General features: G+C 37.1%; 1 protein-coding gene across 2 annotated transcripts in view; it reads left to right on the forward strand.

Annotated features, from left to right (window-relative positions):
* spock1 (SPARC (osteonectin), cwcv and kazal like domains proteoglycan 1) overlaps positions 1 to 22523 on the forward strand; it is a 116282-nt gene that overhangs the window by 49008 nt on the left and 44751 nt on the right. Inside the window, exons 2-3 of one of the 2 annotated variants that reach the window (XM_015058916.1) lie at positions 12310 to 12318; positions 14644 to 14689. In XM_015058916.1, coding sequence (XP_014914402.1) covers positions 12310 to 12318; positions 14644 to 14689 — 55 coding nt within the window. The remainder of the gene's footprint in view (positions 1 to 12309; positions 12319 to 14643; positions 14690 to 22523) is intronic. The other variant, XM_015058917.1, reaches the window with a different exon arrangement.

A 22523-nucleotide genomic window follows, 5' to 3' on the forward strand; every position in this document is an offset into this window, starting at 1 on the left:
TTGAATGTGGCACTTCTGTGGAACATCAGTTTTCACACTCCGCATGATCTCAATTGCTTTTAACCCTGGATTTTAATCAGGCTTTTCTATCACATGAATTTTCTTTGATCTTAGGTTTGACTTTGACCTCCGTGGTGAAGGTCATTGTCCTGCTTCCATGTGAACCTCCACCCCACTCTCAGGTGTGCTGCAGCGTCTAGTTTTCTTTCAGCATCGCCCTGTATTTAGGCCCATTCATTTTGCCATAAACTCTGACCAGCTTTCCTATCCTTGTTGAAGATCTCCATAGCATGATGCTGCCACCATGATGTTTCACAGAGGGATCGGGTTTACCCAAGTTTTAGCCCAACTCAATGAAGTCCAGATACATTTTCAAATTCTTATATTTTTGACCCAAAAAATTATTGTTGCTGTTCTATTTTATTTGTTGGGACTGATTAATTCATATAAACTATCTCACTTTCTTAAGCCAGCTAACCAGAGACTGTAAGTCGTTCCAAAGGCTTGAAAAAAACTCAATGTGAATGAGCGCTTTCAGTTGCTGCCCTGAGGATCTGGGACGATTTACATACATCCCTTTCTAAACTCGCCTAAAAACACACTTTTATTCCCTGTCCTTCAACCCTGACTGTGGTTTTATTTGCTTTATTCATTAGATTTCTTTTTTTTTTCCTCATCACTGTTTTTTTTCCAAAAGTGTTTCTACTTCTCACATGTAGTCTGTGTTCTTCTAATTCTATTTCCCTGTAAAATAATTTGGTTAGCATTGTGTTAAAAGTTATTTATGAGTAAAGACGCCCGGCATGGTGTGTTTGGAGTGTTATGTAGCGTAGGTATTACTCGACACACATTGGCAGAAAGTCAAATCCTGCCGCTGTTTTCTAAATTTGTTGAGTGCAAATCTCAACTCTGTGTTTGGCTTCTGATATTGGGTGGACAGCCACGTCTTGGTAGGTTTGCAGGTGTGCCATACGCTATCCACGTTGGAATGATGTGTTGAACAGTGTGTTCTTTAAAATGGTCAAAAGTTGTGAAATTGTTTTATTACGTAGCACTGATTTAAACTTTTTTTTTCCTTTTTTCTTTGCGATTTTGCGTTTTTTTGTGTCAGTCTGTTACATAAGATTCCAACAAAACACTAACGTTTGTGGTTGCAATGTTACAAAACATTAAAAAAAAAGTCTAAAGAGTCTGAATACTTTTGCCAGATGTACTGTGCTGGTTTGTGCTAGCTTTTCTATGTCTCCTAGCTCTGCAGCTGCCCGCGGGTATCACCTTCTGCATCTCTTCTTCGTAAATTATTCAGGATTAGAGGTTTAGCTGTGGTACAAAGAACCCAATGAAAACAGGTGGGCTATTAACAGTTTGTAATTTCCACTCTGTAGATGCACATCTTCCTGCAGTGGTGTGGAGGCAACAGCTGTCAGAGGGGAAACTGTGAAAATGTTCACAGCGAGGTCTTGAAAGACGGACTAAAGAAACAGCTTTAGCTTTGTATTTCACACCAAGAAAAGGTTACAGAAGCACGACTGACTGTTAGCAGACAGCAGCATTAGACTGGGTTTATCATCATCTCGCTTGTGGCTGAACACACAATGGGTGAAGCCCTCTGCACTGATAAGAAAATCAAGGACACACACTAAGTGACATGCGGTCAAGCGCCGCAGACAAAAAACAAACGCCTGCGGGGAAGCAGACCTGTATCTTTGTCAGGCTAAGCTAGTGACATGTTGTCTTATCTGGTATTTATTACACTGACTGCTCCGTTCTGTTATCTCTGAATGTGTTAAATCTACGCTGATCTCAATACGCTCGGGAGCTGCTGAAAGGCTTACGTAGTTAAGAAATGCAGCTCTGACAGCAAACTGTTTCTAACACGAGCGAAGTGCGTGGCGAGGATGTCAGAATCAAAGCAGTTTTTTTTTTTTTTTCCTTGTCGGTTTGCTTTCGCGTCCCTTGATTTCATCCGTCACACTTTTGCTGTCACTCTGTGTGAGGCTGACATGTGGGCTCACCTTTTCCCCCTTTACCCTTGTCACGTTCTGACTCCTTCACTAGTTCAGTAAGTCAGATGTTTGTCTGTTTACTGTGTCAATAATGGGGGATGCACACAATTCTTGGCAAACAGCTGAGGCTAACAAGAAAATATGTATCGAAATGTCTTTAAAACGTAGTCTTACGACGCCGAGAACTGAGATCTTAACACATGTGTAGGCTGGTATTTTGGCAGGATCAAGGAAAATGAGTAATATGTTGAGGAAGTTTAATAATCTGCTTTGCATCTCTGTTGCCTTTTTTAGCATTTTAACATATTTTTTGTGCGTTATTCCAAACACCTAACATTGTACTTTAACTCCTGACCTTAACCATCATAGAATAGTTTATTCTCTATAAAGTGGGTATGTGTGCATTACTTAGGAATGAAATAAACTTGCATCTTGTATCTTTTGTATCTTTCTGATGTCATTCTCAACAATCTGAAGCATCTGACACCAGAAGGATTTTAGACCAAGATGCTACATTTTCCCCAAGTAGACGAGCTGTACTTTTAAAATGTGATCTATTCAGGGTTTTTTTAATCCTTTTTGAGAACCAAGAGCCTTCTCTGAATACTTTAAAAGGCCTGACGGTTCACCACTTCCTTTTGTCAGCTCTGCCCTTTATAGAGCACATAAATATAACAGACTGCCATTAGCTGGTTAATTAGACAGGCTATCTGCTTGGATTCCACTGTAGTTCTGTAATTCCCAGACAATGACTGTTTTTCCTGACTTGCAAATATTAAAACTGCTTACTTTTTTGTGAGTCAGTTGATCTGCAGTTACAGCAATCTCAGTTTAAATAATCAGATAAATGTTTTGGTTAGAAAGTAAACCTAAATACTGCTGACTGAGCAATACTCAAATTCACATTTGCTCTTACATTTTAACCTACCAAAGCTGTTTTTTTTTTTTGTTTGTTTTTTTTGTATAAATAGGTTATAAATCTACTATACAGTGGTTGTTAAAACTTTCTATTCCTAGTCCTCTAAGTCTAGGAGATATTTCACCTTCATTTTTAGCTCTATATAATGTTTCCCAAACTGTTCGGCCTCAAAAAAGTCAAGTTTGTTGTTCCGTTTTTACTTTCTCACTGCTGTTGGTCTGCATTTAGTCTGGTGTAACTGTGAGTCACATTTATTTAGCATTTAAACTGCTTCTGTTACTTTGCTCTTGATCAGGCCCTGCAGTGAGCAATTAAAACATTTCATAGGGAAGTTTAGTTGCTGGGAACCTTCTGACTGGCATCTAGCATAGACACAATTCTGAAATGCTCATTGCTACTTCACACAGCCAAAGAGTAAAATGGCGAGTGCAAATTAAGAAATTATGGCGACTGTCTGTGGAAAATTGAAATGACGATGGAGAACATTAGGCAACATGAAGTGAAAGATGACTGATGAAGGCAGGAGTCTGCTGGATTAGTTTAACGTCATTAAGTCTTTATTTCTTTCATGTTAGGACTATTAAGTCATAGCTTCCTTTCTCGGTTGCATCATCACACAGGAAGCAATGTTATTACAACTAGCAAGATAAATTAAGTCTACACTTAGCGTGATGAGAGGCTGCAAGTAAATATGTTTCCATCGAGAGACAAGTAGAAAATGTGCAAGTTGTTTTCTCTTTGTCTTGCAGTGTTTTTCCAAAGTAGCACCAAGTAGCTTTGACATATCCATCATACCTTTAGGTTGTGATAAAGTTTGAAATGTAACATTACACACATGGAAACAGGATAGAAATACATGCATGATAACATATAGCTGTCATGTTCGTCTGTCATTGGGTGTTTTGAAAAAAAAAAATGTACCACTTGAACTTTTGTACATTCTGTCTCAAAGACTTTGAAGTATTTTATTGGTATTTTTTGTGAATGATCAATGAATAGTGGTGACATGCAGGGAAAAGGATACATTATACATTTCATCCAAGTACAAACCTTAAAATTATTTGATTTGATCAAAGTATTTTATTCAACTTCCTTTAAGAAAATACATTGCAGACCTCCTTTTACCAGCAATTACAGCTGGAATTTTTTTCTAAGCTGGATTTTTACATCTAGAGACTGAAACTTTTGCCGATTCTGCTATGCAAAACAGCTGAAACTCCATCAAACTGAATGACAAGCATCTGCGAATGGTAATTTTCTTTTCAAGTCTGCACTGACAGAACCGTTCTTTGTTTTTAAAGGTCTTTTTTGGCACTAGTGGCCTTTATTCATTAGCAGTTGAGCAGGCATTAGGGCAAAGAGAGATAGGGAAGACATGCAGTAATTGGTCCAGGCATGGAAATCGAACTTAGGACGGCTGCTTCGAGGACTGCAGTTTCAGCCTGGAGTGTCTGCTTCACAGCTGAGCCACATGACCGTTCTAACAAAGAAATATGTCTTGATCCGATCCATGCAGCTGTCATTCTGGCTGTACGTTCAGGGTTGTTGTCAGAGTGGAAGGAAAAATTAACTTCTATGCATTTGAATATCTAATTAGAAATAATAATAATAATAATAATAATAAAATATAAAAAAAAAATACTGTGAAATTTCTATTCTAATTTTCACTTTACCTCTCTGTCAGAAAGTTGCTACACAGATCTGATTAAATGTGAGGGCTAAACGTGCCCTTGTTACCCAATCAAAGCGCTTGTCACATGGACGATTAAGTTGTCCCTGTAAGCCAAGACAATGAGCCAGCATGCACCGGTCAGTGGAACGAGGTCATCGACAGTTGTGATGTAATTAAATGTTCTTGTTTTTCATTTGCTGTGAAATGTCAAGTCCAGAGTGAGAAAGATCTAACAAACGTAAGGACTACTTGTCACTGCGTGTCGCTTTTCTCTAATGGCAGACGTCCATGCCTGCCCTTAAAAAGAGGCCCTTGAATGCATTTAAAAGCACTTTTACATTTTGAAGACATGTAAAAAAAAAAAAAAAACATTTTGCAACTCAGTATGACAGGTTTTAGAGCATATTTTTTTCTACATGCAAGTCCAAAAAGGTGTAATTTTGTCTAAGCACTCAAAAAAAGGGGCAGATTAAAGTCCTCCTTTCTCTGTTTCTCTTTGTTTTTCTCATAAACCAGCTTGTACAACTCCAAACTCATGTAGAGCACTGTTGATTATTCATTTTCCCAATCATTTCTGTTTCATGGCTTGCATAATTCCTGAAGCAACAAAATCACTTGACATGTGAATAGAAATACAACTGTCATTTTACTATCTGGACTCTTTTTCCTCTCTGCACTAATTGCTCCTGTCATTTCTGCTCAGTCTCTTTGTCACTTGGTTTGTTCTGTTATTAGCAGCTGAAAGCTGCTGATTTCCAAAGTACTCAAATAGATTTTTGTTTCTCACAATTTCACGGGAGGCTTTGAATTTTCTCCTTCTTTTGTTTCTTCAAAAGCTTTGGTTTTTCCCTCTCTTCTCTGTTCTGAGTACTTTTCGTCTTTCTAATTTCTTGATTTTGTGTTCAATATCCTGACGGGAAATTGGACAGGAAATAAATGAGAGAAAACCATTTGGGGAACCTATTGGAAAGAGAAAACGATGTGAAAGATGGCACAATATTTTGATTAACAGACTGTCCAGTGAAGATTTTCCCTCTCATTAACTTGGAAAAAAAAAAAAAAAAAAAAAAAAAAAGATTGAAGAGGAAGCACATTTTATGATGTTGGCTTTGAGCCACATTTTGGGTTTCTGGACATGTTCGATGGAGAGAAGGGGGAGAAAATGATGAATGAAGGGGTTTTTAAAAGTGGAGCCATTGGGAGAAGAGTGGAGAAGTAAGCAGAAAGAAAATCATTTGTTAGATTCTGTTTAGCGATGCTTCCTTGACTGTGGACTGTTCTTGTTGTCATTGATTTGCCAGATCCTTACATAACTTACAGAACAAATAACAGTATTAACAGACTCCTCTTCCTGATTTCTGTTTTTTTATTCTTCTTTTTTGTTGTTTTGAAAGTCCTTAGTTATCCTATGTTACATCCTTTTCATCTGTGAAATACAAAATATGAAGACCTAGAAAATAAATTACAAATGGATCAACTTTTTGCCTGTATCTTCTTCTGTGTAGACATAAATAACATGTAAAATACCTTTTACATTTAAACACTATTGTCAAAATATAGACAATTGTGCTCAGTAAAATGCATAACAAGGGATTAAGCATAAAAAGATGGTGTTCTAAAGTGTACATTTTTAAATCTTTTGTTTTCACATTTAAATCATTCAATTCCTGTCAGTATAATGTGAAACTGGAACGCTTTGGTTTGAATTCCTCTTTTTTTGCCCGTCTCTTGTCCCTGTCATGAGGTCCATCTCGGAGCAACTCGTTTTGGTGTTCTGTAAACGAGACTCTTCACACCTCCAGATCGCAGAGCGTTTCACTCCGCTACGTTTATGACAGGCCTTTTTAAGATAAAATCTGTTCCGTCTGACTATCCGTAATTACTTTCTAAATATCTAAAAAACGACTAGAGCCGACTACATTTTGACTCTCCGGAATGGTAATTTGAGATATCCGAGTTTTGCATTCTTTAGTAAGAATAATAATTCAAGATATCTTCAATTATATTTTTGATGAGTCAAACTTCCTTTCCGGATATCTCAAATGACATCACCGGATTTGTCGTTTGACGCGTTACATATAAGTAATTACACTTTAAGTTATCTCGAACATATCTCGAACTAGTCAAAATTAAATTCTTTAGATATCTCAAGAATTATGTGTAAGCCACTTGTGCTGCCACTGAGCTGTCCAAACAATTACACAACGAAACCAACAGGGGGAAGTTTAAACCTCCAACCCAAACTTCGATATCAAAGCCAAACCATGACGGCGAAATGGGTGAGGCAAGCCTTCACACATTTCTGTTTAGCATGCTTCACTTCTTCTGATGCCTAACAGTACAGTAATCTGATGCAGTGTATTTCTGGAAGCCACTCTCTCCTCCGCTGTATGTCCCGCTCACAAAGCTCATATATCAGCTTCAGCAGCTGCTGATCAGATCAGACGATGTAGCCTAAGGAGAAGCATAAAGATTGTTCGAGAGGAGAGAAAGGGAAGACATAGATGGAGAGGGGTAGTTTAAGAGACTATGGGGGGGGGTATAAGGAAGGAAAGGAACTCGGCGATCTTCCAGAGTCATGAATAAAATGTGTAAAGTACACAGTAAAATTTTAATGCTGTTTAGTTTCCTCAGAGAGGCCAGATTTGCATCCTCATCCCCTTATTATGACATCTACGGTCAGCACTGCAGGCTTGGATATGCCTTTTGTAATGTTAATGTCAGTATTTACACAATCTCACAATCACCCACTTGTGAGCACACACACACACACACACACACACATGCACCCACACATCCAATGAATGCTATTTTTTGCTGAGAGAAGCTGTTTGGATTGAAGCCAGTTCCGCTTTAGTTCCCCTATGGATCGATGTTCCTTCACTCCATTTTCCTGTCACAAACTTCCTTACGGGTCTTTTATCATAGTAGATGTTATAACTATCAAATTAAAACAGAGGAAGAAAGACTGACCCAGCATGCTTGATGACCACATGCACACAGTTTTTATAGAAATGAAATATGTTTTACTCTGCACTATGTTTTGAAAACCAAAACATAGTGCAGCTTTAACAGCCAGTTTACACTGACCACCCTCCTTTTCCGCAGTTACGTCCTTTAACATTTGTAAACCTCAAAGTTTGTAATGCAGTGACAAGAAGTCATGACATCATTTCATAGTAAAACCAGAGGGCATTGTAGCAGATGATTTGTTGTAAACAAAATCAAAGAGTGCAACAATATTGGCAAAGAAAGATCAGTTTAATAGGGATTAGAGGGGATATAACATACAGTTATTACTTTATAATGTGTTAATGATTCCCGTGCACAAAACACACATAATTCAGATCCCATTCAATATATCCCGTTTCCTGTTTACACACTTCTATTTAATATGTACCACTTACCACTGACAAGCTCCACAGAAATGTGCATGCCTGATTTAATCGAGTCTGGTATGCTATTAATGTAGTGCAATAAATAGTTTGAGCCAGAAGTAATGAATCTGATTATGAATGCTCTGCTGATGTGGACTCACTTCCTTACTGATGCATTCCTATTCTTATTGTTGTTATTCTTACCGTGGGTTTCAGCTACTCGGACCCGGTTTCACTTATTTGAGAAATCAGCTCTTCTTTGCTTCTTCATTACTTTGTCTGAACACAGTAGGGCTGATATGAGAGGCTCGTATCTTCTTCCAGATGATGTTTAATGAATGAGCGAGCATGACAACGGCCACATCTCGGAACATGAACTGAATTATATCATCCTCAGTGTGCAGTTAAGTCCTCCAGAATCCTGATAGTCAGTTTGTTATTTGACTCAAGTGATGAAGCAGAGACACACCTGAAGGTTGCAGGACACCTGCCTCCGAGGCCTGGTTTTGAAGACCCCCGTCATAGAACATCGCCAGGAGTTTAGTGAAATCCATGCTTTAGCTGGAAATGTATTTATATATACCGTAAACATAGAAGTGAACCAAAACCTCCAGGGTTTCTTGGATTCAAACTGTTGCTTTAGAGTTTCTTGTTCACAACCATAACACAGAAAAATCCATTAATACCGCAAACCATGCAAAAAAAAAAACAAAAAAAAAAAAAACACAATATAGTAAAGCTTTAACAGCAAGTCTAACACCAGGAATGGGGTTTATCATGTAGTACCTCCATTTCCTTATTATCTGCTTTTTCCTTCTTTTCCTTTCATTTATTGAACCTTGCAATCTAGTTTAATCTAAATCCTCTAGTTGCTAAAAAGCAAAACCACCTGATAAAAATGCTTCCTTGCCAACTCAGAACTGCTGCAAAGCAAACTTGCATTGAGCACCAATTAAAACGAGGCACAGTGGAATCAACTTGTGTGCAGTTTTACAAATAATGAATCCCGTTTACACTGACAGATTCAATTTATTTTAGATGATTTTTAATTAAATGCATAAAATAATTTGTCGAGTCATTCACGTATTTTGCTCCAGCGGAGCATTCCTAGCTTTGAGCCAATGCGCTTTGATCAGTTCGACATTTGCTGCTGAACGCAGCAGCTCCACCTCTATCAAAGATTATATAATAATAAAGGCACAGTTTTATCTCCTCGTAATCTCTTTTAAAGGTTTGAATGACATTGGGACAGTGTTGCAGTGAGCTAAGCAGGGTATTAATGCTTCTGAGATGTGCACATTCAAATATTAATGGGAGACTTTTGTGAGGAAAGGTCATTCCTGCTACTTAAGCTGAATAGTAATTGGGTCACCAGCAACCCTGTGATCCCCAAGTAACAGTAGCTTGTATACAGTACAAGGTCTTTGGTTAGACGCTGCAGGTGAATGCAACACTGTAATGGCTCCAGGTCAGAATTAACATAGCAACTGGTACCGCAAATTGCAGACTGTCTAGATGGTTGATGAATGAACAAGTGTTCGTTCTATTGAATATGAGTCAGACATGTCATTGAGGCAGAGTTTTCTACCCGTGTTCTGAAAATCCTGCGACTCACCAGGCTGTGAATAAGAAAAAAAAAAAAAAAAGCATAGATTAGCAAAAACAAAGACAATTTTAATAGGAAAGGAAATGTGTACATTTATATTAGTATCTAGCTCTCTCTATTAAATTTTATTTGCATGGAAATTACCCTGAGCATGAGTAGCAGTATGTACAACACTGTTGTACAGTTAACAGAATAGAAACTGAGGTAAATAGACAGTTAAACTTTTTCCTTAGTCCACAAGACCCAGAGGAATTTGAAGTACTGCACACTAGCCTTAGGGGCCCTTCAGGGAAACATGCTTTTACCAAACAAACCCGCTCTTTCACACATTTTGTCCTTTTACACAACATTTTTTAAGAGCACAGATCCTGGTTTTTGCAGTCCAGAGTTGGACACTTTTGTTTTAAGTTCATTTCTATTAGTCAAATATAAAAACATCTAATTATTTTTTTTACAATATTTTAAATATATTTTTACAAAAACAACTGCAACCGTTTGAAGGGCAAATTATTCAAAATGCACTAGTCTTAACCTATTTCTTATAGCCAACAATCAAAACCACATACGACATAATTTCAAACCTGTTTTTTTACAATCAAATGTGGAAAACAGAGGGAAGATCACGCTCCTAACAAGTCAAGAAATCAATAACTGGACGGTCAAATATGCTTATGCATATGGAAGTTCTTATTTTTACTAACAAATGTCAAAGCTAAAGATAAAAATTTAAAAAAAAAAATTGTACATCTTTCACAATAACACAATAAGGAAAAATGGTGTGTTTTGTTGCATACTGGCATGGTTTTAGGAGGTTATAGGGTTTTGTGAAACATATGCTTTTAACTCTTCTTTTCCCTGACCACATTTTCTTCACTTTCAGTTCAGTGCCATTTTAAATGGCAAGCTGAGCCACTCCATTTCCTGACTGGATGTCTACACTTTGGTTTGCTATTCCACAGCCATGCCAACTCAAATATACCCTTGACACACAGTTAAGCACATCATTAATGTATGAGGAACCATATGTAAGCTTTACAGCTCCAGCTAGCACACAGGAATTTGACATCGCCATGTTGGGCAAACACAGCACCAGATTTAATGATACTGGTAGGTCTTATGGGCATTGAAACTAACAGTCCCATTTAATTCAATGCAAACAAATTCAAGGCTTTTTGCTGGTCAGATTTAGGTTTTATATGGCAAGCTACATGACAACATTCATCTGAAGTCAGATTTAATCACTGTGCATCAGAAGAACAACAAACACACTTGCTCACAAGATAAGACAATAATCTAGTGGAAATCAGGTTATTTCCACTTATTATTTCCACTTATTCATTTGGTCTGACCATCATATCTGAATATTTCAGTGTAGAGTTGGGAAAGAGGGGGCAGTTCTTTATTTATTGATTAATTTATAGTCAGATGCATAAAATGTGACCTCAGACCAGACACAAGCACCAGTCATGGTCAAACTAGCAAGTTTAAAACTTAAGACTGTATAGATTTAGGTGCAATGACAAATTACATAACAGTAATTATATTTTAACAAATACATTTGAAAAGCCTTTTTTTAACAGATAGTTTTCTAACAATGAAAACATGACATTTAAGACTATAATATTACATAAGACTACTAAAAAGAAAAGAAAATTATACAGGGTTGTGGATTTAATGGAAAGCATGTTTAATACTTAAAGGTTATGTTTGAAAGATGCTTTTAATCTGACAAACCAGCGTCAACGGAACAATTCACTGAGATGTACTTGAATTTCTCGTTGCCTTGGGCCAGCTCTGGTGCAGGGCATAAAATCAAAGTTTAATGTCAGACACGCCTGACTTTTGAAGACGGGTAAGGTATGTTGAGCTGCATCTGGAATTTAAACCTTATACCTGTGTGGTGCTCACGGTAGCGTAACACTACTGTCAACAGTCATGTCTGACCTCAGCGGATCAGTGCATTATGACATTATTCAGAAGTTTTCCCTGATGCAACAGCGTGGTTTAAGCTCTTCCAGAGTGTTTTGCTTTCCCAGCTGTGGGGGAAAAAAAGTTGCACATGTCGAGATGCTGACATTCAGTCCAATTCAGACAAAGTGCATGTGCATTATATATATCAGCATGCAGCTCAGTTCCATTGCTAGAAGACACTAAAGGCATTAAGTTGTGACTTTGGTAGTGCAAAATGTATTTATTTTTTTGTTATGTTCCCTTATTTTGCTATCATTTAAGCAAAAATATATATTTCCATGTACATTTATGTGAGGTGGATAGTTGCATGCGTAGATATGAAGATGAATAGATGTTTGTCTTTTTATCTTGCATCAAAAAGACAACGCAATTACATATCATTTAAACTCCTGCCTTAATTCTCAAACCAGTCTGATTCGTCTCCTTCCTCTTTTTCCTCCTTTTTCATGTTTTATGCTGTGCCGCTGCTCTACCCGCACAATTTGCCCCGATTGTGTCTTAAATTACATGCCACATCAAATAAGGCCGCCTCGTAAGGCTGGCAGTGTAAGAGGGTGAATGTGTGAGTCCTCTGGTATTTTACCACCTTCTGAATCAAACTCGCATTAAATGGATCTTTGGGGTTAAGCTTGGCATTCAGAATGAGTAACACAGGCTTGTAATAGATCCGATGCATACCGTACTGGACCATAATTACTAACCTTTCTTTCTTTTCTCTTCTCCTTCTATTCTTCTCTGCCTTCTTCAATTATTTAAAGGAAGCAGAGGTGAGTATTGTCTTTGTTTAATTTAATGCTGTTTTTGTTTTACTTAGTAATTTCTGACACGTGCCTAAAGTCAAAGAGCTGGAGAAAAGTTACTGATTAAAATACAAGACAGAGTTGATATCTTAAAATCAAATTTAATGCCTGATATGAAGTAGCTTGGCACTGCTAAGCATATTAAACTCTTGCTTTACTGGTTTTATAGATTTAATTCTTTCTACCGTTTAAAGTATTAGCAGGCAGTTTCTCAACTCAAGATTTTGTTTTGAGATTTAATGTGATGAGGAGCAAAAAGTTACACAAAATGAAAAGAAAAGAGAAAGGTACTTGTTTTATTTTCTTTTTCTTTTTACAATTAAAAATCTGAAAATTTGACATGCATTTACATTCAGACCCCCGAATGAAATCCAATCCAGCAGAATTCACCCAGTTAGATAGTTCACATATTTCCAAAGTTATTCTGAGTATAAGTGTTTAAGACTGTTTTGTGCTTTCCCAAGAAGTTTGGTAGAGAACATCAGGGAACAGACAGCATAATGAAGCCTGAGGACACGGTTTTAAGTTTTTGGAAACTTAAAACTTTATACAAATCGTTGAACATTTTGCAGGGAACACAGAACGAAAAGGATTTGTCAGAACGCCAAACCTATCAAGACATGTCTGTTATCCAGACCAGGAGACTGTTCATCAGAGAAGCAGCAAAAAGGTCGAAAGCAGCTCATAGAAAAATCTGTGAACAGAAAAACTATCAGTTGTTCCCTCCACAAATATGGCCTTTAGGAAGAATCTCTAGAAGAAAGCCTTTGTTTAAAGACAACCTTGAGAAGTCAATTATAAAATATAGTAGCTGACAAACCATGTAGGAAACCCAGCAGACATGTGTTGGAATCTTCATTTGATAGGATGAGATGCAAAGTGAACTGTAGAAATGCACCCAATAAATACTTGCAGATGTAAATGCTCCAAAAAGTGGTAGGATTCACTCAGATGGGCTCAGTACACTGCGCATAAAGTCCCACCAACACACAGAGTTTTTAAATTGTAAGATGGCAACGTGACAAAGTTCAAAGCCTTGGAAAACGTCCACAAGGCTACTTCACTTACAGTCCACTGTAGGTGGTAAAGGGCAGCTGAAGTTCAGCCAAACTGTTTAGTCTATCGGGAATTAGCTGAGGAGTTTAGCAAATTTGGCTAATCCTCTTAGCGTGCATGCCATAGCTGACCCAGACTGTGTAGCCATAATATCCTAGGTGAGCGCTTTCTTTTTTGATGATAATGTAGAAGCAGTTTTTTTAAATGTTGGTTGCATTTAAAATATTTTGCATTAAAAAAATTACATATAGAAGCATCTAAATATTCTCACAGGGATCTTGACTTGTTCTGCATACTTTTACAGCAAGAAATATTGGTTAAGACCCAGCTATGGAGCTCATTGCATTTTACATTTTCTGTCTGAAACCTTTTTGTTGAGTGTTTAGAGTTGTCATTTATAAAGAAAGTATTTGCTCTATTTCAGCTTTTATCAGGATTTTTTGTTATTTCAGTCTTTGGGCTTTTGGATTCAGTCATCCATCTCATCACACCAACCCCCTACTCACCTTCCACCGCCATCTCTCTTATTCAATAATGAAGGAGATAGAGATCCCACTTTGAGACCCAGCAGGCTCCTCTGCCTCCATCACATCGTGTCACTGACACTGGCTGACTTCCCGCTGATAAACATATGGTTCGCTCTGGGAAATACTTGAACTTCAGACACCACTTCAAGTCTAGGAGTATGTCTGTGCACTCACCCTCATTTTAAAAAAAAAAAAAAAAAAAACACTTTGTGAACTTTTTTATCAGAAAGGTTGACCTTATTAGCCCCAGGTCACTGGAGACCATGAAAAAAAGAGACTTTTAAAACCAAGTCTAAAAACATTACACTTAAAAAGGGGTACTTTTTAATAACATTTCAAAGCTATTTAAAAAGTTTTGTAATCTGTTTGGACTGCAAGACGTTAAAGTGTACACCTGTGTCACCAGCAGGTTGTCTACTTAAACTAATTCCTCAAACAGTATCACTAATGGCACTTACAATCTGTTTTCACTTGCAGTTAATTTAAAAAAAAAAAAAGCTAGTTACTGATTCTTTTTCACGTTGTAGGTTTGATTCGGAGTCTTTACATGTGCACTAATGCAATAATGATAGAAATTAAACTGAAGTTCTGTTCTCAAAGAACAACTAAATCACTTATGTGTTATGCTTGTTTCTATTGGGTTTTGTGCAGTAACATTCTTTATTCTTGAAGATATTTTTATAGCTTAGTTTCTTGTGTTTTCATTTAGGATGATTACTTCAAAAGCTGGGCTCCGGCCAAGTCTCTGGACCAAGGTAAGTTAATCTTTATGTGCAATTTACTCTGCCTGCTAAAAGTTAACAAATAAAAATAAGAAATAAATCAGACCATGATTACAATTAAAACACTTAAAGTAATACAGTAAATCAGAAAATGGTACTGTATTATCACTGTTTCCCCTAGTAAGAACATCTTGGGTTCAAGACCAGTCTGGGCTGGTCCAGGCCAACCTGTCACTTGATCTAGCCTGTCACACTGAGATGAAATGACATTTGTTATATACCTTTGGATCCACTGAGGCTCAAGCTTACTTTAACTTTCCACAATTTTTTAAAATGGGATGTACAACTTCTTGTCCACAATGAAATTGGACCAGAAAAAAAGTAAAAAATAAAAAATTACAAAATTTTCATCTTTAGGCTTGGCTGAAATTTGCAGATACCAACATGAACAATGTCAAAACAAAGCTAGTTACTGATTCTATGTCAAGTATCAACTGGATATTACAGTCAGAACAAATATTGACCCATTTGTCCTCAGTGGCAAGAAGTATATATGGAGGAGACCAAGTAAGGTTTTAAAACCTAAGAACACATATTTAGTCATTCACCCATTTATTCATACATTCATATGCTGAGGTGGTAAGCTACTAGATAGTAGCCACAGCTGCCCTGGGGCAGTCTGACTGAAGCTCTGACCACCACCAGCAGGCAAAGCGAGTGAAGTGTCTTGCCCAAGGACACAGCGACAGACTGGTGGAGCAGAGATCAAATCAGCAACGGGGTGAACTCCTACCACCATTCTAGTACAAATAATTAATTAAAAGCCCTGAATTAGTGACATATGCGCTCATGATGACTTCGAGTAAACACATTTTAGCAGTTTATATAGATAAGAAATATTGGTTGACTATTAACCCTTGTGCGTGCGAGGACTGAGGCAAATGATACAAGTTTTACAGGTGTGGGGTCAGTTGGCCCCCATTTGTAAACACAAGGGTTAAGGATTAGCGGATTCTTGGTTGATGGAAGCACAACGTTTTGTGTGTGTGTTGTGCTTATCGTGTTGGACTATAGAATAAATACCGAGCTCTCAAGTGTGTACTGTTCTTGGAATCCACAGTAACTCTCAACTAAACTCAGTGATTACAAAAATCAACTCCCTCACCCTCACACCCTAACTCTCAATCTCATCTTCACACTCGCAGTTTGGTGGTTTGTGGAGGCTTTAATTGAACTGCAGCTCTCTGAACAGCATTCCAGACTTTAAAACCTCCCACCACTGAGCTCGCTCTGTTCTTTGCTGGCTTGCTTTTGCATATCTAGCACACTAACTGCAACTCTTCAGGGAAAGACTTGCTGAGCAGGTTTATCTGGGCCAGCTCCTCGCGGATACTGAGACTAATGAGAACAGCCTCGCCTCGGTGCGTCAAAATCCGGTGTTGCTCTTAGAGATGACTGAAAGGAAAAGGTAACACGCACCCTCCTAACTGGGGTCTAAACACACATGAGGAAACAGAAAAAAGCCTTTGTGCCAAAGTCATTGAGGTGTGAAGTCAGATTTAGATGCTAAAAGATTCAGATATTTGTGATTGTGTTTTGCTTTTCATTAAGTCAAAGACAAAACATAGCCTGTTTTATTTAGGTTTTATCTACAGATACACAAATCTGGCACAGGCATGACACTAAATTCACTATTATTGTAGTGATATCAGTCTGACAAAAGAATTAAACAAGTATGATCACCTTGATTAAAACAATGCTACATTCTCATTTAATTCAAGCCTCAGTGCCAGCTGACAGAACTGTCCTGTTTTTAAATTCGGAAAATGTACAACTTCAATCCACATTAGTAGCCACAAGAGTAAAAATGCACATGTGCAAAGTGTCTTGGTTTAGGTTTAGCGGCCCTTTGGTAATATCAAAATACTGTGACAAAAATTAAAACTAAAATGCAAAGCACAGCAGGAGAGGACGGATGGTAAATATGTGCAGGGAAATGTGAATAAAGTTTATTTAATAATGAAGAGAGCAGGTGGAAAATAAGACGTATTAAATGATAACAAAAAGGAGAAATTCCCTCAAGTTCTTAGATAACAACAAAAAGACATTTGAATAAAATACCATCAGAAAAACTTTAAATATCATGTTTTTGTCGTTTTGAAGAAAAATACAAATTGGGAAATTGTTAAGTTTTCCTGCCAACTGCGAGAGCAAATGTGACATTCACTGCTTTGGGTGAAACAAATGACATAAAACCATTTGGATGTCGCTCTAGTTTTGTGTATTTTAGTTTGTTTTCTTTTTTTTTTTACATAGAATCTGTTACACTAATGAGGTCATGTGATGTTTTTTTATATATATATCTATATATTCATTACATTAATATTGTATAGGCATTGTTCTAGATGTTTATTTAAAGTTTTCCAACGTTTTCTTTAGGATACGTTTTTTGGCATAATTTCTTTTGTTTTTATTTATTGATTTATTAATGTAGGAAACATTGAACTGCTGTCACTGTAAAGGTTTTGGGTAATTCACATCTCCACGCCATTTTGTCGCATCACCTTCCTAAGTTATAGTCATAAACAAATGATGCTTCAACTTAAACAGTTCCACATCATTTACTATACTCATGTACAATTTTAGTTAATGATATTACTTATGGAAATAATCAACCCAAATCTCCTTTTTTATTTAATTGTTTTATTTTTAGAAATAAGATTTTTGTGTGTAAACAATATTTATTGGAGGCACGTAGGCACTTTTTCCTACAGTATTTATAAGTAGAAAGTAGAAAATGACTTTGAGTTGTTGGTTGTCAAAGTTGGTACAAAATGTACAAGCTGATGTTTAGCGGTCGTCATGAAATGATGTGCAGAAGACGGCTCTGACAAAGTGGGTGCAAAAAACGGGGAATGGCTAAAGACAGCACCCATCTACAAGGCTGACAATAATTTCATTAAATTACGAGATGTGCTTTTACTATAGGCACTGTTTGAAATTTTTCAAAAAAAAAAAATCACATTCAAGTAGAATAAACTATTTTAAATATTATTTTAGTGCCAATAAAACAAAAGAACAGTCTCTCGGCTGCATAACGCCAAACCATTGACAACCCAAAGTACTGACTATATTTACTTTGCATCATGTCGGATTCAAATTTGTTCAAGCAACATTTTTTCTTCTCATGTCCAACTGAGCACCAAAAAATTCTAATACTTTTCAGTGCTTGTACTTTCTGCCCTGCTTCTTCACCTACTGCAGATTAAGATAAATAAATAAATACTGCAGCACTCTGAGATGCTAATAATTATTTCAGAGAATTCAGTCATATTATATCAGCCAGATCACAAGACAGTTTTGTTCAACAAAAACCCAGTGAGCAATAAACATTAGTCTTCATTTAACAGTCGGGGGTGACTGTAAAGATTTACTTTGAGAAATTTCTTTTTAGATAGTTTAATCTATCATTTTAAATACTCTAATGAGTTCCAGAGATTGAAATTATGTTTGAAAGTTCTGTAACAGACAACTTCTCAGCCCAATGCATACAATATTCCACATGCACATGAACAACTGTGACAATTTGTCAGGATGTAGTGAGATGAGACGGAGACATCTGTGCATCCATCTAATGAGTCTGTCCATGCATAACTCTGTGCCAATTATATAGATGATAACATAAGGCCTAAAAATCATCTTATGAGTCCTGCATTTGCTGTGCTGTTTGTGGTGCACTGCTACGACGTGACTGCTGCAGAACTGAAACGACTCTCTGCAGTTGCTGCTTCCCACACAAACGGCACAGCTGGGAGTAATGGATGGCAAAACAATTAGACATTGAAAAAGTTAGACATCAGTCAGACAATCTGTTCCCCCTATGGGAGAATTTTCTGGTATCGTGCCATGCTTTTACAGTAGTTTCCATTATTAGTCAAGTGGTACCGTAGGCGTCACACTCCAGCTTTTTAAAATCTACATGCATCTGGATTTTGGATGTAAAATGATTCGTGATGTAGGTAATGTCAGAATACTTTTTAAAAAATTGGCTGTCATTTTTTCTTTTTTTTTTTTTCTTTTTTTTAAGCTGGGTTATTTTAGCCAGGATACAACATTAAAAAGCAAGAGTTCATCTTCCAGGAATGATGGTACTCTTGCTTCACAACTGTTACATTTTAAAGAGGTTTTTTCAATATAATGTACCATATTATTCTGTACATTTCTTATAATTTGAAGTGTTGAAACTGTATCGATAAGTGTGACAATAACATTTTGATTTGAAGTCCGTTCAGGCCCACGGATGCAGACATTAATCAGCAGCTGCTGATTTCAGTTCGATTAATGAATCCATGGTTGCCCTTGGAGACTAATCAGCAACTGCAGGAAAGTTGATGATGAAACTGCAGTACAGTGGATCAATCACTAAGCAATTCATTTGTTCTCCTCAGTTGCATAAACAGATTTGACGGCATCACAAACTTCCTGATACCTAGCAATCAATTCCTGCTCTGATAAATTAGTTATTCAGACTTTTTTTCAGACAGTAATTGGAGTGACAGTTTTATTTGTAAGGCAGTAATAAAATTAAAATGAACCTAATGTAATGAAAAAAACAAAAAACAAAATGAAACCTTGACTTCCTCTGCTGGTGTAAAAGGAAACATCCGTTATCTGGGATCCAGCTAATGATTATGTTGGTGATTTTGTCAGTTACTCCTCTGATGCATCAACCACAGCTCATTAACATCTTAAGAGGACTGAAACCATCTGTGAAATTGAGCCTTGCAGGCATTGTTTGCTCCTTTTACATAAAAGTGCATTTGCTATGTCCATCTTAACCAGTGATTATCCAGTGTCAATTTGAAATAATATTGTTAAAAAGTCATCAAGGTCAAGTTATAAAGCCAGGCTTTATAAATTCCATGACTAAAAATTTATTCTCTGCATTTTTGCATATATGGGTAGATTTATTGACGTATCAAAGGAAGAATTGACTTATTTTAGTTCTAACTGTGTTTGTGTTTGCCTCATTTTGAGTAATGCTGTGAAGCATTTGCTTAGTGCAAAGTAACCTGTGGATTAAACATAAAAAGTAAACATTGAATAATAATCAAAAAGTAAATATTACTGTTTGTAAACAGCCTCATTGCCCATTTTAAAAAAAGTGTCCGGGTATTATAATCTCTCTGTAGGAAGTCAAAGTTAGCATCAATAGAGATGCTAGCAAAATATGGCTAACTGTTTGTATAGTTGAGATGGAAAAATGTAAAAAGTATTTACAACCTAACAAAGCTCAAACCAAATCTCTGTTCTTTTTTTTTTCATTTACACAGTAATGCAAGTAGCTACATGCTGCAGGACATTAGGAAGTAGTTAATAAAAACTATTATGAGGCATTGCTTTAAAAGAATGGCAACAACTGCTTGGACTGTTTGGTCCTGGAGCAACCATGTTGGTAGGATGATGAACTCTGTGACTAGTGCAGCTAATAAGCTTGAATAGAGTGTAAACATATACATATATTCTTTCATAAAACAGGGGTGTCAAATTTGGCCAAGGCAACCTTTGAGAAGATTGTCACTGAGAAACTGCAAAGAAAACAAAGGTCTTAAACCTCCACTCTTTTCAGCAGCAGCACCCAGAACAGACACACTAATATGACTCTTGTACCAAGCTTACCCAATAATGGTATTTATGCTCCATTTGTTGGCTTATTAGCTATCAAATTCTCTACATTCAGCTTTCTGCTCGCACAATCGTCTAGGTCTATTCTCATTTGCGACAATGATATTCCCCTCAGCGAGGCAAACTCATAAAGATAAGTTACTCAATAATACATTCTTAATTAACCTGGATAAAAGAGCGAATGTCTCTTAGGATGCCTGTCACGAATCATGTAACAGAATAGGAGAAAATCCAGCGTTTCTGTATGAAATCTAAGAACACGAGGAAATAAGCACTGCCCTGTTATGAGTGACTCAAAATGAATAAGACAGGGCAGAAAAAATAATGAACTAACTGAGACCAATTTGACAAAAAGAAATGGCCATAAAGTTCCAAAAGGGGGAAACTGCAATTGAAAATTAGCCATTGCCTTGAGTATTTAGTAAGAAATAAGGAATGAGCCCCGATCAGAAGACAACTATCATGAAGGATTAGCATAATTTATAGATGGCTGTGTGGTATTCTTTAGTTAATTTCATATTGGCTCTTAACCATAAAATCAATCTATTTTTACCCATCAATTTTTAAAATAATAAATTACATATTCACAAGCTTAAACAATGGGGAACAGAGAGAGATGGGCGTTATTGAGCTGGAAGTACAGGCCGTAGTTTGAGTTCTTGTCAGCTGAAGATGGCAGTGTCAAAGTTTGTTGTACTCTCCGTTATGGCGACAAAGTGCTACTGTTAGACTCTTGAAAATTGAGGAAACAGAATAAAGACAGTAATTTTTGGAGCCTATTTTTCTCATCCAGTAGTTTAAAGGCCTCAACATAATTCAGCCAAAGCCCAACAGTCAATGTGCAGGAACATTGTTGCGGACGGTTTGTATTTGCAAACACCTTTCATACAATGGTGCAGACCACCTGGGGGACACCCGTCCCTCTTCAGTATACATCACACACTACCCTCCCTTCGTCCTCATTTTGCTTTCACAGAGATCTGCAGACTGCCTCCTCCGTAAACAGAGAGATTACAATTTTTGTCCAGAAGTTAATCATTCACCAGTCTTATTTTTATCGGAGTTAGTCAGAGAAGAACGGTACAGATGTCCGTAATTCCTCATTGCTTCAGATAAATGCTCCTCAAAAGTATCCATATCTCCTGCCGATACAAAAGCCTGAACGTCAGAATCAGTCATCAGTCAGAATCGATTTCAGCACTTTGTGTGAAGTCTGTCGGGACCTTTATGGAATAAGCCCCCTAGTGGAGGACGATGGAACCAATACCAATTGATCCCAAGATAGGCTTACTAGCTGATTGTTGATGTACAGAACACAATTCCTTGAGTAAAATGACACAAACAATAATACATGAAAAAGAATAGTTTCTGAACAAAAATTGTTAAAAAGTTGAGTTCCTTTCTTCCAGTTATTTTTTCTCCTCGAATAACGAATAGGTATTAGAACTCAAAGTTGATCCGTGAATACCTTCCCTCAAACTGTTTGATTCATTAAGATGTAAAGCTTTAAGCAGTGAAGCTAATATTTTGCATGTAAAATTAATCTCAGGCTTGATTGCATGCGTTTTTTTTATAAGCATCCTCCTTGAGAGGCTTACATGAGGAAGTGAAGAAGACTTACATAAATGTCTGTAATGGTCAATCATATCTTTTAGTACTGCATTGCCAAGATTTGACATTGGGCAATACATTAGATGTATTTAGAAACAACTTTTCTTCATTTTTAATGAAAAACTCATGTCTGCTTATTATGCTACAGGCGATTCTTTGCAACATGTAAACAATTTCCTCTCCTCTGTGGCTTCTGTTATTTACATTTCAACATCTATCAAGTTAAAACTAAAATCCCTTATGTCCTGCAGGTCAGCTTAGCCTTCTTCCAAAGTCAAACTTTTTATTCAGTACTTATAATTTAGTTCTGCTCTCTCCTGTCAGTGATGCTTTGAGAGTTGCGCTGAGCAGGGCTTTTGGGCGAGCAAGGCGGAGAGGGGGAAGCAGATAAAAGCTATGCCATCAGCGAGACCAATGACTAAAACTGTATTCAAGCTATTTGGGTCTGGCTTCTTGTAAATGGCCATGCCCTGCAGAATTGTGAGCTTGTGATTTCAATGCATTATCGAGAGAGGAAAGTCAAAGTGAGGATTACAAGGACCACATTATCACAGCCAGTCCAGAAGACACA

This window comes from Poecilia latipinna, unplaced genomic scaffold (genome assembly GCF_001443285.1).
Source record: "Poecilia latipinna isolate Pla-1442-1.1 unplaced genomic scaffold, P_latipinna-1.0 Scaffold1584, whole genome shotgun sequence".
Classification (NCBI taxonomy): domain Eukaryota; kingdom Metazoa; phylum Chordata; class Actinopteri; order Cyprinodontiformes; family Poeciliidae; genus Poecilia; species Poecilia latipinna.